Here is a 17,226-nt window from a genome sequence, read left to right as displayed (position 1 = left end):
CAACAGCACCACACTGCAAACACCACCATTATGTTGTTATTGACAGTCATTGCACATCATACGATTCTGGTTACATAAATAGTAACCAGCATTGCATAAATTAGTCGCAGTAGACACACTAAAATTAATACACATCCTGTTATCGTTTTACATAAACTATAATAATCGTCTATTACATCACCATCGTGGATAATTACGTGGTGATGCTGCTTTTGCGTTGGCAATGGTGTACAAGCACCATGAACGTCGATAAACAAACACGTCAATATACAAACACGTCAATATACACTCGTGTGTAACACCACTGTGAGCGTGTGTGTGCGTGGCCTTCAACGGAAAACATATAATACTTGACGTTTCGGGCAATTACTCTTCTAATGTTGTGCTGTGAAGAAGGGCCATTTCCCGAAACATCATCATCATCATTGCAAATATCGTCCTTATTATCATCAGCATCAATAAGCTAATTCATCATTATCAATACATTACATTATCATCCCCAAAACATGAAAATCACCACCAACATGGATTTTATTTTTGCAATGAGTCAAAATTCATAATAAATTAATAATCTGCCTACAATTACTTATCCTTCATATATGGTTATCGATTAATTATTAAAGAGTGAACAGGACATACCGACCTACATAACACATGGTCACACAAAGACAAATATCACCCGTATAGCCTTCAACAGTTTGTCGGGGCAAGTGCTGTTAGCGAGCACCAATGAAGGTCGGCACAGCACACGAGGGGGGTGGGTGGCCAGCACCCCGCCCGACCGCCTTTGTCTCCCCGGTGCCGATGCTTAATACGCGCCGCGCCAGGTACTCGCTTGAGGTTGAGTCAACTCGCTGGAAGGCACAGGACCGGTTTCAATGTCCGTCACCGATGTTGGCCGCGAGCGGGAATCGAACTCGGGTGGCCAGGTTCGTGGTGCAATGCGTTGACCACTGCGCCACCACTCACCCTACATCACACACGCACCAACATCACACACGCACGTGTGTGGTTTAGGGGGAGCGGTGGCGCAGTGGTCAGCGCACTGCGTCACGAACCCGGCCACTCGAGTTCGTTACATTCAAATGACGAAATCAATTATTCATTCATCGATGCACGAAACGCTCGCCCGCTCGCCACGTGGACTGTGCGTGCCAGAACCTGCGCTTGCTCGGGACATCAGCGCCGCGCCCACCCACGACGGCGCGATTGTGGTGGACATGCAACCCAGACGAGTGGGCCCGCCTAGTAGACCCACGGACGCACACAGAGACACATAGAGACCAACAGAGACTCATAGAGATACACAGAGACACATAGAGACCAACATAGACTCATAGAGATACAGAGACACATAGAGACACACACAGACTCATAGAGATTAACAGAGACACATAGAGACACACAGAGACTCATAGAGATACACAGAGACACATAGAGCCCAACAAAGACACATATAGACTAACAGAGACACATATAGACACACAGAGACTCATAGAGACACGTAGACATGCTAATAGACTCTTAGAGACACACAGAGATAAATAACGACCTATGGAGGTGCACACAGATCCATGCAACCCAAACGACTGATCATACCGTGAACCCATAGAGATACACAAAGACCTGCACAGATACAGAGATGCCCGGAGAGAGCCTGCAGTGAAACCAACGCAGGAGAACGGCAAAGGGCCACGAACTCTCTCTCTCTCTCTGTCTGTCTGTCTCTGCTGAAGCCCTCTCGCCGTGCCCACCAGGAGCAGCAGACCTTCACGGGGGCGTCGACCTCCTGAGCCAGACTGCTGCCATGCGCAATAAAAGCCCCAGCAGGTTGTTTGGGGCAAGGGCTCTTAGCGCGTAGCACCTGTGGGGGCCGGCACGGCACACGAGGTGGCGCGGTGGACAAGAACCACGCCCGACCGCCTTTGTCTCCCCAGTGCTGATGTTTAATACACAACGCACCGGGTACCGCCCAGGACAGGTTCAATGTCACTGGCCGTGAGCGTCAATCCAACTCGAGTCGCCGGGGTTCGTAGAGCAGTGGCGCTCAAGCGCCGCAGCGAGAGCTGCATGACGAGACGGACACACACAGGCGCAGTGTTGACACACGATACAAAGGCGTTCGTGCTCTGACACGCGCGTGTGTGTGTACACACGTGTGTGTGTGTACACACGTGTGTGTGTGTGTGTGTCAGTGGCCAGTGGTACGCGCTGGTTGCGCAAGGGCCAGTGTTTGATGTGCAAAATTCGGACATCTGTGGAGCGGAGCGGGGTCTCTTAATTAGGCCGCACAAAAAAAATCGACACTTGTTAAAGAAGAGAGAGACATGAAAGGATTTAGATTCGTGCTGCATGCGCCACGCGTGCACAGCGCGGGCGCGTTTTCGCTGAGTTGTATAATTGTCCCGGCGTTAGTGGTGGTTGTTGTCGCCGCTGAGGCTGTTGTCGCTGCTGTTGTTGTTATAGGAAGATTCTTTATTACATTTCACAACGATATTTAAGACCAACCAGAGGTGGCTCAGAGGTTACAAACGCACCGAGACCGACCGCCTGCATGGGTTCGAATCTGGGGTTCGGCTGCCTGGGAATAAACCGAGAGAGAGATTATGTTGGCGATGACACTGCTGCTGCTGCGTTAGCAGTGATGCACACGCACAATTGACAATAACAATAACAACATCAACAACTCAACACACTCGTCAATAACAACAATGTGGCCTTAACAGAAAACAATATGTAAAATACGTTTGGGACAATACTCCTTCTTCATAGCGCATCACGAGATTATTAGTAAATAAACAACGATGGTGGCATGGCGACATAAAGACACCGACTCGTCCCACGGGGCTCTTTGAGTACACGGCCCAAAGGTCCAGCAAGTCAAACGGCCAGCGACAAACAGCACCGTTATCACAGATGTCACAGAGCAGAGGTTAGTTCGCGTTCCTTGAATTGAACGAGGCGATTATTGTTGTCAGATTTTGGTGGTAGGGGGATACGATGGTGATGGTGGGGGGGGGGGGGGGGGGGTAGATACGATGGTGGTTGTGGTTAGAGGAGGAGGGAAATTCAAAGTGGAGCAGTGCGAGCAAAGAAGCAGGTGACCTGCGGTGTGGTGAGTGGGTGAGTGGGTGAGTGGGTGAGTGGGTGAGTGGGTGGATGAGTGGGTGGATGAGTGAGTGGATGAGTGGGTGGGTGTTTGAATGGATGAGCAAGTGGGTGAGTAAGGGGATGAGTGGGTGGGTGAGTGAATGGATGAGCAAGTGGGTGAGTAAGGGGATGAGTGAGGGGATGAGTGAGTGGATGAGCAAGTGGGTGAGTGAGTGAGGGAGTGGTGGTGGCTGAGCACAGCGTGCTGCTGGCGGAGGAGACGGAACAGTCAGAGTGTGGGAGCTCGAGTTCTTGGTGTTGGTGGAAGAGTCTCAAGGTAACATCCCCCCCCACCTCGATCCGCAAGACGTCTCATCAGCAGGCGGTCTCTTAGCAACCAGAGCGGCTCCTGTGAAGAAAAGCGCGTCTCTCGTGAGCGCGCGCGAGCACCACGCGGGGGCGAGCACTCTGCGCGTGTGTGTATGTGTGTGTGTATGCGTATGTGTGTGTGTGTATGTGTGTGTGTACGTGTGTGTGTGTGTGTATGTGTGTATGTAGCTGGTGCGGTGTGTAGTAAACATCGCCACTCGGGCTGACAAAGGCGGCCGGGGGTGGTGCCGGCCACCCACCCACCCCCTCGTGTGCCACCGTGCCGGCCTTCACAGGTGCTACTCGCTAACAGCACTTGCCCCAACAGTCTGTTAAGGCTACACGGGGCATCTTTGTCTTTGTTGGTACGTGCGTGTGTATTGAGTGGGGGGGGGGGTGCAGCGGTAAGTGCGCTGCGCTACGAACCGTGCGACTCGAGTTCGATTTCAGCTCACGGCCACCACCAGTCAAGGCCGTGATTATACAATATATTGGGGGACACTCATCCCCCCCAATAGTCAAATGTGATCAAAATGTCCCCCCCCCCACAAATATATTGCTATTATTTAGATTTCTGTCCAGATGATTGTGGTTATGGTTGCACTTTATAAATCCCTAATCTCTGCCATTACATACAATGAAACAAGAAAAGGTAAAAAAGAAGAAACATAGCAATGTAATACAATACACTACTGTATTATACATTATTGTAAAAAAGAAATAAAAAATAAATCCCATGCGTTAGTGATTTTTTTTTATATTTTAGGCAGGAAATTAGTTTTCAAATTTAGATTTTTTTTTCTGGGGGGGGGGGGACCCCCAGACCCCCGAGAAGATTTGCCCCCCCCCCCCCCAATGTTGACTTCATGGCTACGGCCTTGCCACCAGTGACAATTATCAGAACTGGTGCTGGGTCTCCCCTAGCTCGACTCAGCCTCAAACGAGTACCTGGTGCGGTGTGTAAAACATCAGCCCTGGGGAGACAAAGGCGGCCGAGCGTGGTGTTGGCCACCCACCCCCTCGTGTGCCGTGCCGGCCTTCACAGGTGCTGCTCCTCGTCCCAACACTCTGTGGACAAGCAGCAACACGGGGATCACAAATCTAGCTACTGTCTGATGATGCTGGTTGTGTCTCCCAGCGAAACGTCGGACTACCCCATTGTTAAACGCGTGTGGATCGTAGTTCAACGTCACACCGGTGGTGCTGCTCAAGTAGAGACCACTTCATTAATTTGCTCTGTCGAGTGGCGGAGGGTGCACGACACGCATTTATTTTCGCGAATTTAAATAACTAAAAAACATCTTCCATAAGCACAGGTGTTTTTGGGGTTAGATCGCGTAAATATATAAACGTGTCGTTAAACCGCCAATTGGTCAAGTTTGTCACGTGAACAGAACATGTCATGGTCGTCCCCCTTCCTAAGTAGGAGGAGGAGGAGTGGGGCCGCACTGATTGCCACAACCACCGGGCAGCTTCCTGCTCGGCGCGCAGGGAGAGCTCCTGGCAAGCACTGCACGGTGAGAAGAGACCTCCAGAGATGCAGCGTCGCTTTGCACGCCTGGTATCGATGACATGGGCCCACGTTGGCTGCTCCGGCAACACAGAGTCGGGCAGATGTTCTTGTTTGGAGCCGGCGTCGTGTGGATGCGCCGATGCCGGAACAGCGTGTCCACGAAGTCTCGCACAGAAGTCTAACAGCTTCCTCCAGTTGTTGTTGATCCGATCTAGCCCATGCCTTCCAATCACTCTGGCCCCAACAGGATGCCTCTATCCCGAGGGGCCACTTTAGCTAACACTTGGGACAGGAGGTTACGGGAGGCATCTGACTCATCGGCCTTGCCTGCATCCCTCCACTGATGTTCATCTTCGGTGGGGGCGTAAAGGACACAAACTCACACAGAGCCGCATGCACGTTCACCAGAACACACAAAGACGCCCCCTATAGCCTCCCCAGATTGTGGGGAAAGTGCTGTGAGCGAGTAACACCGACGAAGAACGGCACGGTACACGAGGGGTGGGTGGTCGGCACCACGCCTGGTCACCTTTGTCTCCCTCAGTGGCGCTGTCGCACCGGGTCCTGATCTACAACTGGGGTGACTTCTTGGGGGCCCGGGATTGATTCAGAAAATCGTCACTGGCTGCTGGGGCCGTGAGCGGGATTCGAGCTCCGGTGGCCGGGTTCGTAGCGCAACGCAGCGCGCTACTCCACCGCTCCCCACACACACACGCACGCACGCACACGTACACACACGTACACACACACACGCACCCACACACGCACCCACACACACGCTACACCGTCCAACCAGTGTCCCTACTCTCTTGGAACAGCAGCAGCAGCAGCCTCGCACAGAGCGCGCGACACGGAGCCACGCGGTCTGCTTTGAGCGCGGGGCAGGAGGAGGAGGCGCAGGAGGAGGAAGGTGGTGATGGCAGGAGGAGGAGGAGGAGCAGGAGGAGGAAGGTGGTGATGGCAGGAGGAGGAGGAGGAGCAGGGACTCGTACTCGACGAGAGCCGTGAGTCCGCGAGGCTGCGCGGGGCACAGAGAGAGAGACGGAGAGAGAGAGAGACGGAGAGAGGGGGGGGGGCTCTGCTCGTGGTGTCAGCGGGGCGACGCTGATCTCGCCGGCCAGGGCAGCTGCCTCTGCCTCCTCCTGCAGGTGTGGTGTGTGTGTGTGGTGTGTGTGGTGTGGTGTGTGTGGTGTGTGTGTGGTGTGTGTGGTGTGTGTGGTGTGTGTGTGTGTGTGGTGTGTGTGGTGTGTGTGGTGTGTGTGTGGTGTGTGTGGTGTGTGTGTGTGGTGTGTGTGTGGTGTGTGTGTGGTGTGTGTGTGGGGTGTGTGGTGTGTGTGTGGTGTGTGTGGTGTGTGTGGTGTGTGTGTGGTGTGTGTGTGTGGTGTGTGTGTGTGTGGTGTGTGTGTGTGTGTGTGGTGTGTGTGGTGTGTGTGGTGTGGTGTGGTGTGTGTGTGTGTGGTGTGTGTGTGGTGTGTGTGGTGTGTGTGTGGTGTGGGTGTGTGTGGTGTGTGTGTGGTGTGTGTGTGTGGTGTGTGTGTGGTGTGTGTGGTGGTGTGTGGTGTGTGTGTGGTGTGTGTGGTGTGTGTGTGTGGTGTGTGTGGTGTGGTGTGTGTGGTGTGTGTGTGTGGTGTGGTGTGGTGTGTGTGGTGTGTGTGTGTGGTGTGTGTGGTGTGTGTGGTGTGTGTGTGGGGTGTGTGTGTGTGTGTGTGGTGTGTGTATGTGGTGTGTGTGTGTGGGTGTGGGGTGTGGTGTGTGTGTGTGTGTGGGGGTGTGGTGTGTGTGGTGTGTGGTGTGTGTGGTGTGTGTGTGGTGTGTGGTGTGTGTGGTGTGTGTGTGTGTGTGTGTGTGTGGTGTGTGTGGTGTGTGTGTGGTGTGTGTGGTGTGTGGTGGGTGTGGGGGTGTGTGTGTGTGTGTGTGGTGTGTGTGTGGTGTGTGTGGTGTGTGTGTGGTGTGTGTGTGGTGTGTGTGTGTGGTGTGGGGGGTGTGTGTGGTGTGTGTGTGTGGTGTGTGTGTGTGGTGTGTGTGTGTGGTGTGGGGTGTGTGTGTGTGGTGTGTGGGGTGTGTGTATGGTGTGTGTGGTGTGTGTGTGGTGTGTGTGTGTGGTGTGGGGGGGTGTGTGTGAGTGGTGTGAGTGGAGTGTGTGTGGTGTGTGTGTGGGGTGTGTGTGTCTATGATGTGTGTGGTGTGTCTGTGGGGTGTGCGTGTGGTGTGTGTATGTGTGGTGTGCGGTGTGTGTGGGGGGTGTGGGGTGTGTGGTGTGAGTGGCGTGTGTGTGTGGTGTGTGTGGGGGGTGTGTGTTTCTATGGTGTGTGTGTGGGGTATGTGGTGTGTATGGTGTGTGGCGTGTGTGTGGTGTGTGTGGTGTGTGTGTGTGTGGTTTCTGTGTAGTGTGTGTGTATGGTGTGTGTGTATGGTGTGTGTGTATGGTGTGTGTGGTGTGTATGGTGTGTGGGGTGTGTGTGGTGTGTGTGTGGTGTGTGTGTGGGGTATGTGTGGGGTGTGTGGTGTGTGTGGTGTGTGTGTATGGTGTGAGTGGTGTGTGTGTGGTGTGTGTGTGGGGTGTGTGTGGTGTGTGTATGGTGTGTTGTGTGTGTGTGGGGTGTGTGTGTGGTGTGTGTGGAGTGTGTTTGTGTGGTGTGTGTGTGGGGTGTGGTGTGTGTGGTGTACGTGGTGTGTGTGGTGTGTGGGGTGTGTGTGTGGTGTGTGTGTGGTGTGTGTGTGTGGGTGTGTGTGTGATGTGTGTGGTGTGTGTGTGGTGTGTATGGTGTGTGTGGTGTGTGTGTGGGGTGTGTGTGGGGTATGTGTGTGTGGGGTGTGTGTGGTGTGTGTGTGGGGTATGTGTGGTGTGTGTGTGGTGTGTGTGTATGGTGTGTGTGGTGTGTGTGTGTGGTGTGTGTAGTGTGTTTGGGTGTGTGGGGTGTGTGTGGGGTGTGTGTGGGGTGTGTGTGTGCGGGGAGTGTTTGTGAAGTGTGTGTGTTGTGTGAAGTGTGTGAGTGTCGAGTGTGTGTGTGTCTAGTGTGTCTGCTGTGTGTTTCTTGTTTGTGTACACTGTGTGTCTACTGTGCGTGTGAGTGTAGTTTGTCTAGTGTGTGTGTATCGAGTGCGTGCGAAGTGTCGTGTAAAACACACGTGCATGCGTACATGCACCCTACATGCACGGGAACATGCAACTAAACACACATTTGCAGAGGCCACACACAATGAAGACTCCAACAGGCTGTAGGGGCAAGTGCTGTTCGCGAGGAGCAGCACCTATGCAGGCCGGGACGGCACACGAGGGGCGCGTGACCAACGCCACCATGCCCGGCCGTCTTTGTCTCCCCAGTGCTGACGAATCGACTCTAGGCAAGGATCCAGGACTGGTTCGGATATTCGACGCTGGTGTTGGTTGTGTGCGGCAATCAAACTCGGGGGGTCGGGTCCGGAGCGCAGTGGTTGTTACCCACCACTCACACCCGCCACACACACAAAGGCAAAGATCCCCGTGTAGCTTTAACATACTTTTAGGGCAAGTGCTGTTAGCGAGCAGCTGTGATGGCCGGCACGGGGTGGGTGGCCAGCACCACGCCGGGCCGCCTTTGTCTCCGCAGTGGCGATGTTTACAAATTGCGCTCGGTACTCATTTGAGGCCGAGTCGATCTAAGGCAGGCCCAGGACTTGTTCAGATAAAGGTCACCGGTGTTGATGTTGGCCGTGAGCGGGCATCAAACTCGGGTCGCCGGGTTCGTAGCGCGCACGGCGCGCTAACCACTGCACCACCGCTCTCCCGCACACAGATTCACGATGTCCTCTCTTGCCGTGCGCGCGTGATCACCGTCACTGCATCACCGTGGCCACTGCCACCTGTTATGGTGCTACATAGAGATGGACGCATTCCCGAGTAACAGCGCGTGTGTGGCCTTCAGATAAATTCTTTTTATAATAGGCGACGTTTCGGGCAGTGGCCCTTATTCATATGACGGTGAATAGTTCACAAAAATCAATAAATAGTGACGTTGACGGTGACAGTAACCGTAGCAGTGGTAGCGATAGAAGAGAGATGAGTAGGCGACTGAACGCCGGTGAGCGAACGAGTGAGCGGAGTGACGCGGTGAATGAGCGAGTTTGACTTTGGGGAATTCACAAATCTCTGCATGATCCACCAACCCCCGCCTCCAAGCTACAGGCGCGCACAGCCACCACGTGCCAGCGAATAAAGTTAACCCCTCGCCATGGGAATGTCGAATTTCCCCTGTTGGCTCTCGAGCAGCGAAGGGAGCTGCCCATCTGGGCGGGGAGAGGCTCCATGTGACTGGAGCGTGAATAAAGCTCTGCCGTGGTGGCTAGGAGATGTTAACCACCTTGCCTGGTGTACAGGAGGTCTGTGTCTCTCTCTCTCATCATCATCATCATCACAGTGGCTAGGAGATGTTAACTACCTCGCCTGGTGTACAGGAGGTCTGTGTCTCTCTCTCTCATCATCATCATCACGGTGGCTAGGAGATGTTAACCACCTCGCCTGGTGTACAGGAGGTCTGTGTCTCTCTCTCTCTCATCATCATCATCACGGTGGCTAGGAGATGTTAACCACCTCGCCTGGTGTACAGGAGGTCTGTGTCTCTCTCTCTCATCATCATCATCACGGTGGCTAGGAGATGTTAACCACCTCGCCTGGTGTACAGGAGGTCTGTGTCTCTCATCACCACGCGTTTAGAGCATTTGGCTGCGATACATTCAATGTGATAAGCCACTTCGTTGAGCTATCAATAATGATAGCCAGGTCGCTTCTGCAAAAGAGCTACATAGTTCAGTGAACCTTATCCCGCGTGCCCCGTCTCCCCGCACCCTCGCTCCCGTCATAGGAACGTGGAATTTCCATTCCTTACTCAGGGATATGAATAAGAGTACAGCTTCACAGACAATTTGAGCAGGAATCGCCGGCCTTAGTAGGTGCTCGCTAACAGCACGTGCCCCAACAGTTTTTACGTTACTAGCCCATCCAACCACCCACCCACTCACCCACCAACCAAATCCACCACCCACCCACCCACTCACCCACTAACCCAATCCACCACCCACCCACTCACCACCAACCCAATCCACCACCCACCCACCCACTCACCCACTAACCCAATCCACCACCCACCCACTCACCCACCAACCCAATCCACCACCCACCCACCCACTCACCCACCAACCCAATCCACCACCCACCCACCCACTCACCACCAACCCAATCCACCACCCACCCACTCACCCACCAACCCAATCCACCACCCACCCACCCACTCACCCACCAACCCAATCCACCACCCACTCACCACCAACCCAATCCACCACCCACCCGCTCACCCACCAACCCAATCCACCACCCACCCACTCACCACCAACCCAATCCATCACCCACTCACTCACCCACTAACCCAATCCACCACCCACCCACTCACCCACCAACCCAATCCACCACCCACCCACCCACTCACCCACTAACCAAATCCACCACCCACCTACTCACCACCAACCCAATCCATCACCCACTCACTCACCACCAACCCAATCCATCACCCACTCACTCACCACCAACCCAATCCACCACCCACCCACTCACCCACCAACCCAATCCACCACCCACCCACTCACCACCAACCCAATCCATCACCCACCCACTCACCACCAACCCAATCCACCACCCACCCACTCACCACCAACACCACCCACCCACTCACCACCAACCCAATCCATCACCCACCCACTCACCACCAACCCAATCCACCACCCACCCACTCACCACCAACCCAATCCACCACCCACCCACTCACCACCAACCCAATCCATCACCCACCCACTCACCACCAACCCAATCCACCACCCACCCACTCACCACCAACCCAATCCATCACCCACCCACTCACCACCAACCCAATCCACCACCCACCCACTCACCACCAACCCAATCCATCACCCACCCACTCACCACCAACCCAATCCATCACCCACCCACTCACCACCAACCCAATCCACCACCCACCCACTCACCCACCAACCAATCCACCACCCACCCACTCACCCACCAACCCAATCCATCACCCACCCACTCACCACCAACCCAATCCACCACCCACCCACTAACCACCAACCCAATCCACCACCCACCCACTCACCCACCAACCAATCCACCACCCACCCACTCACCCACCAACCAATCCACCACCCACCCACTCACCCACCAACCCAATCCACCACCCACCCACTCACCCACTAACCCAATCCATCACCCACTCACTCACCACCAACCCAATCCACCACCCACCCACTCACCCACCAACCAATCCACCACCCACCCACTCACCCACCAACCCAATCCACCACCCACCCACTCACCCACTAACCCAATCCACCACCCACCCACTCACCACCAACACCACCCACCCACTCACCACCAACACCACCCACCCACTCACCACCAACACCACCCACCCACTCACCACCAACACCACCCATCCACTCACCACCAACCCAATCCACCACCCACCCACTCACCACCAACACCACCCACCCACTCACCACCAACCCAATCCACCACCCACCCACTCATCACTAACCCAATCCACCACCCATCCACTCACCCACCAACCCAATCCACCACCCACCCACTCACCACCAACCCAATCCATCACCCACTCACTCACCCACTAACCCAATCCACCACCCACCCACTCACCACCAACCCAATCCACCAGCCACCCACTCACCCACCAACCCAATCCACCACCCACCCACTCACCCACCAACCAATCCACCACCCAGCTAACCACCCCCTCCTTTCCCACCAGAACGCAGGCGGCCACGTGAGTTGCGTGGCCGGAGACGGAGCAGGCGAGCGAGCAAGAGAGGCGTGGGAGGGAGAGGGGTGGATCATGATCGCCACGGGGGGAGTCCTGCGCGGCATCGTCGCTACGCGCCACAGGCAGGAGGCGGCGAGCGGCGGGAGCCTCCGCTTGACTCTGCACCCGCAGAGCTCGTCCGAGCGCCGCGACTCGCAGCGCCGGCGCGCCAGGAGACAGCGGCGGGCGAGGCGCCTGGCCCGCCGGAGGCGGCCGGCGGACGCCGTGGTGGTGCGGGGCAAGGTGCAGATGTGCTCCCTCTCCGGCGTCGTGGTGTGCCTGGGCCTCCTGGTGCTGCTCGTGGGCATCACCATGACGGTCATGGGATACTGGCCTCGCAGGAGGACTCCGGGGGCCGCCTTCGAACCTCCTGGAGAAGGGAACGGCTCCGCCTTCCAACAGCAGCAGCAGCTGTGGTGGCAGCAGCAGCAGCATCATCAGCAGCAGGAAGACCAGCAGCAGAATCAGCAGCAGCAGGAAGACCAGCAGCAGAATCAGCAGCAGCAGTTGAGGCTTCCGGCCCGTGGCTCCGTGGTCGCGTTCGTGGTGAGGCATCTTCTGCACTCGGAGCGCATGAAGCTGCTGGGGCCGCTGCTCATGGGCGTGGGAATCTTCGTGTTCATCTGCGCCAACGCGGTGCTGCACGAGAACCGCGACCGCGAGACGCGCATCATCCACCTGCGGGACATCTACTCCACCGTCATCGACGTGAGCGTCATGCACGCCAAGCAGGCGAGCGACGCGCTCTCGGGCTACGAGCCCTGGCAAGGGCAAGGGCCCGGGCAGCCACAGGAGGAGCAGCAGCAGCAGGAGGAGGAGAGGCAGAGCGACGGGCAGGGAGCAGGAGGAGGAGGATTCGTCGTGCGGCGTGGTGGCTCGGGACAGGCCCTGGCTGGAGGTGTCGATCTGAGCGCGCAACCACCGGGCAGCCGAAGCGAGGCGGCGGCGACGACGCCACGTGGGGGCCACGCGACGGCGCCACGTGGGGGCCACGCGACGGCGCCACGTGGGGGCCACGCGACGGCGCCGAGGCCGTTCGCCCAAAGCCTGGCGACCGCCTCCTTCCAGAGCTCCGTGGAGGCCGGGCTCTGGGCAGCACGCGGAGGGCGCGTGGAGGGGAGGGGGGCGATCAGGCGAGGCGAGTGCGGAGCGCGCTCCATCGTCTCGCCGTCGGTGAGCGCCTTCACGCTGCCCATCATCAAGCTCAACAACTGCGTCATCGACGAGGGGGAGGCGGCCGAGCGCGCCGCCGCCGCTGCCGCCGGGGCTCCCCCGTCGCGGTCGTCGCCCTCGCTGGTGGAGCTGTCGATGGTGCGCGCGTCCGCGGGCGCCTTCCTCCCCTCCCGCCCCGAGCGCCTCCTGCGCGGCCACCGCGGCGACGACGGCGGCAAGGGTGGCCACGGCGGCGAAGTCGAGCAGGAGGAGGAGGAGGAAGAGGAGGAGGAGATGGGCTCGCAGGACAACCCCGAGGACGAGCTGCTCCACAGCCGCGCCGAGCAGAGGAGAGCGGCTCCCCCCTCTTCCACCTCCTCCTCCTCCGCGGAGTCGAGGGCGTCGCTCTCCCCAGCCGTCGCGTTCCTCGGGAAGCTGCTGTCGCCTGCCCTGGCCAGGAGGCGTCCCCCCCATCCTCCTCCTCCTGCTGCTGCTGCCCTTGCTGCTGCTGCCCCTCATGGCTTCTCGGACGCAGTGCGGTGCTCACGACGCAGAAGTTCGAGCGACAGAGACACGGGCAGCGGCAACAACGCGGCGAGCTCGGTGGTGTCCGGGCAGTCCAAGTCTCTGGACCTGTGCGAGCGAGACGCCTTCCACATTTGCTCGGGCCAACCTCAAGAGCCCCACCATCACCACCAGCAGCAGCAGAAGGTGAAGCACCCAAGCTGGCCACGCTTGCAAGAACGCGCTGCGTCTTGTGGTGGAGCGGCAGCAGAGGGAGGAGGAGGTGGACAAGGTGGTGGTAGCGGAGGAGGAGGTGGTGGTGGTGGTAGACGTGGTGGTGGTGGTGGTGGTAAGGCATCGTCGGGGTACGTGAAGCTGCAAGGGGGCGACGCGTGGGCCGAGGACGACGCCGAGGACGACGCCGAGGCGGCTGGGTGGCGGGGCGCGTGCGAGCGCGGCCGCGGCAGCGGCGCGGCGGCGGCGATGAGTCGCTCGCACAGCAACTTCAGCTTCGAGCTCGAGGAGACGGCGGCGCCGGGGAGGAGGGGAGGGGAGCGCGGCGACACCCCGGAGTCCACCTTCTGACGCGGAGCGGACTCGAAGCGACCCTCCACTCGCTCGCTCGCTCGCTCCGCGTGCGCGTTCACTCATCCCGAATTCTCGCGGGTGATCCTTCCACCCCAGAGGTTTATCCAGAGAGAGGGAGAGAGGTGACTGTGGGCTGCTGCGACGAATTTGTAAATCCCCGCACGATTAACCGGAAGCGTATTTGGCACTGATCACAGCCCGTGGAGCTAAGGAGCTCTTGGTTGACCCCGAGCCCAACGCACGGCGACCCCCCCCACGTGCGCGGCCGACATCCCTCCGCTCAGATACAAGTCAAGTGTCAACGCGCTGCACGCGCACGATGATTGGTGAACACGTTTTTTAAAAACAGCGCCCCCATTCAAACATTGAAATGGTATTGCGTGTGTGTGTACGTGTGTGTGTATACGTGGCCTCAAGGTGCACATGGCCTGGCACAAGCGTCGTGGTGACGTCACCGCCACTTAGTGGCGAATGTCGGTTGTTGTTGTGTACGCGCGTGTGTGTACGCGCGTGTGTGTACGTGTGTGTGTGTGTACGTGTGTGTGGGGAGCGGTAGTGTCGCGGTTAGTGCTACGCTGCGCTACGAACCCGGCAACGCGAGTTCGATTCCCGCTAGGTCGACTCAGCCTCAAATGAGTACCTGGTAAAGTGTGTAGACATCGCCACTGGGGAGACAAAGGCGGCCGGAGTTGGTGCTGGCCACCCACCCCTCGTGTGCAGTGGCGGCCTTCATAGGTGCTCGCTAACAGCACTTGCCCCAACAGTATGTTAAGGCTGTACGGGGTATCTTTGTGTCAGTATGGACGATTTGCTCCTTAATTGTAATTTAAGCCGAGAGCTCTCTGCGTCTTCACACGGAGACGATGTTTACCAATCATCGGGCGTGCGCAGTGTGTACACCGCTCGCTTTTAGAGCCGTGCGCGGTTTGACCAATACACAGCGATCGGGGTCAGAGCCTTGAGGGGCGAGGCGTCTTGGCTCACGCGCGTCGAGATGCCTCGTATCGCCAGCGAGTCACCCCGAGTCACCCCGAATCACTCGGTCGGAGTGATCCACTCCGGCCGAGTGATCCACTTTGGCCCCGTGGATCAAACCCAAATCAGAGGACATCATATTTGCCTGTCGAGGAAAGTGAGGACGTAAAACTTAAGCGCGCTGCTGCTACATTGAGGTTTTTATTTATTTGTAAGATGCCAGCCAATTACCGACGAGTCGTGTTTAAAGTTCACGTGGGTGGAGAGGAAACCGGAGCACCCGGAGACAACCCACGCCTTGCGCGAGGGGGCAACACTCTATCCCCGAACAGATGGAGACTCGTCCACTTGCTGTACCGCCTTCTCCTGGCGAGCCAGGGTACGGCTCCTCCTCTACGCCCACCCACGTGGTAGGAAGGGAGTTCCACAGCGACGTCTGTGCGGTGATCCACCAACCCTCGTGCAGCAGCAGTCGCAGCGTAGCCACCACCGGCGCAGATGATGATCGACGGACGAGGCTGGGGACGGAATGACAGGCGAAGGAGGGGAAAGATTTTCGGAAGAACGACCCCTGTGGAAGAATGGAGCAACCGAATTCGCTCGTGTAGCGAGTGAGACGAATTGTGCCATCGCAGATCGCGAGGGGTGGCGAGAGGATGGGCCCCGACTCATGATGATGATGATGATAGTGGTGGTGGTGGTGTGTCTGTATGTATATGTTCGTATGTGTGTATAACGGAGGACCTGTGGCGCAGCGGTTAGCGCACTGCGTTACGAAGCCGGCGACCCGAGTTCGATTTTCTGCTCACGGCCAACATCGGAAACGAATATCGGAATCAGTCCTGGGCCGCCCCGAGATCGACTCAGCCTTAAACGGGTACCTGGTGTGTACAGCATTTGCACTGGGGAGACAAATGCGGCCGGGCGTGTTGCTGCTAGCCACCCACCCTCTCGTGCGCCGTTCCGGCCTTAAGAGGCGCTCGCTCACAGCACTTGTCCCAGCCAGTCAGACGAAGGCCAGGACCTTGTCTTTGTATGCGTGCGTGTGTAGTCCACGTGCGTAGAGTCTACGTGGGCCTACGTGTGTAGAGTCTATGTGCGTAGTCTACGTGTGTAGAATCTACGTGTGTAGAGTCTATGTGTGTAGAGTCTACGTGTGCAGACTCTACGTGCGTGGTCGCTCTGGAGCGGTGGTATTGGGGCATTGCAGGACCGGGAGGGAGGAGGCGGCCTTCATCCAGCAGTGGATGATGGGCCATGTGGATGATGGGCCATGAGTCGTGATACTGCTGCTGACAATGACGGGGAGGCATTCATCCAGCAGCAGATATACCATAGACGAGGATGGCGATGTTGAACAAACTATGACAAATTGCGTCCTTAAAGTTCATATAGAATGTATTAATCTTCGTAACAATGTTGATGATCATGATGATGGAGATGCTGATGATGCTGATGCTCGTGATGTTGATGGTAGTTTATGATGCTAATGATGACGATAATGATGCTAATGATGACGATAATGATGCTAATGATGACGATAATGATGCTAATGATGACGATAATGATGCTAATGATGACGATATTTGATGCTAATGATGACGATATTTGATGCTAATGATGACGATAATGATGCTAATGATGACGATAATGATGCTAATGATGACGATAATGATGCTAATGATGACGATAATGATGCTGAGGATGGTGATAATGACGATGTTGTTGATGTTGTCGATGTTGATGGTGTTGATGTTGGTGATGTTGATGATGATGATGTGCATTGCAGTGTTAAGCAAAACAATTATCGCCCTAACCCTTTGTGCCTGTTGTGCGCACAATAGGCGACGTTTCGGGCAATGAACCTTTCCTTCTGCGATGGGCCATATGATGCACTGTGAAGAAGGGCCGTTACCCGAACCGTCACCTATTTCATGTTTCCCTTTTAAGGCCAGTGTTATTGAATGACGTGTTTCGTTGTTTTTATATGAGTACAATCTATATTGGGTACAGTAATTTGAACAATAAAAACCAAACCATGCCAGGTGCAAACGGTCGTGTCCCCCAGCCCCCGATACCCATTGCTCGATCATCGTCACCAAGGCGGATGTCGATGACAATCTTAACGCGACTGATCCTAGCGGGTGATAGACATTGCGCTGCGCTGCACAG

General features: G+C 56.4%; 1 protein-coding gene and 1 long non-coding RNA gene across 3 annotated transcripts; one reads left to right on the top strand and one right to left on the bottom strand.

The window, feature by feature from the left end:
* Nucleotides 1-28: 28 nt before the first annotated feature.
* Nucleotides 29-6,037, bottom strand: LOC133344145 (uncharacterized). 2 transcript variants are annotated; one of them, XR_009755318.1, is made up of 5 exons: nt 5,502-6,037; nt 4,408-4,527; nt 3,445-3,499; nt 1,162-1,245; nt 29-970 (listed from the first exon to the last, which is right to left on the bottom strand). It is a non-coding gene; the product is annotated as an uncharacterized LOC133344145 (long non-coding RNA). The 2 variants fall into 2 exon arrangements; XR_009755317.1 differs by lacking the exons at nt 29-970; nt 1,162-1,245 and having other exon boundaries at nt 2,092-3,499.
* On the top strand, nt 5,925-17,078 carry LOC133344103 (transmembrane protein 200A-like). The gene is made up of 2 exons (XM_061554076.1): nt 5,925-6,120; nt 11,785-17,078. Exon 2 carries the CDS (start codon nt 11,869-11,871, stop codon nt 14,074-14,076), a length of 2,208 nt encoding a protein of 735 aa, XP_061410060.1. The 5' UTR covers nt 5,925-6,120; nt 11,785-11,868; the 3' UTR covers nt 14,077-17,078.
* Nucleotides 17,079-17,226: the final 148 nt, after the last annotated feature.

This window comes from Lethenteron reissneri, chromosome 19, assembly GCF_015708825.2.
Source record: "Lethenteron reissneri isolate LAM-NWPU_2019-01 chromosome 19, ASM1570882v1, whole genome shotgun sequence".
Classification (NCBI taxonomy): domain Eukaryota; kingdom Metazoa; phylum Chordata; class Hyperoartia; order Petromyzontiformes; family Petromyzontidae; genus Lethenteron; species Lethenteron reissneri.
Note: the sequence above shows the minus strand (reverse complement) of the source record. Positions and strands in the feature narration are given on the sequence as shown.

Coding starts and splice junctions, on each gene's coding strand:
- LOC133344103 (XM_061554076.1), top strand. CDS start 11,869: ATGATCGCCACGGGGGGAGTCCTGCGCGGCATCGTCGCTACGCGCCAC.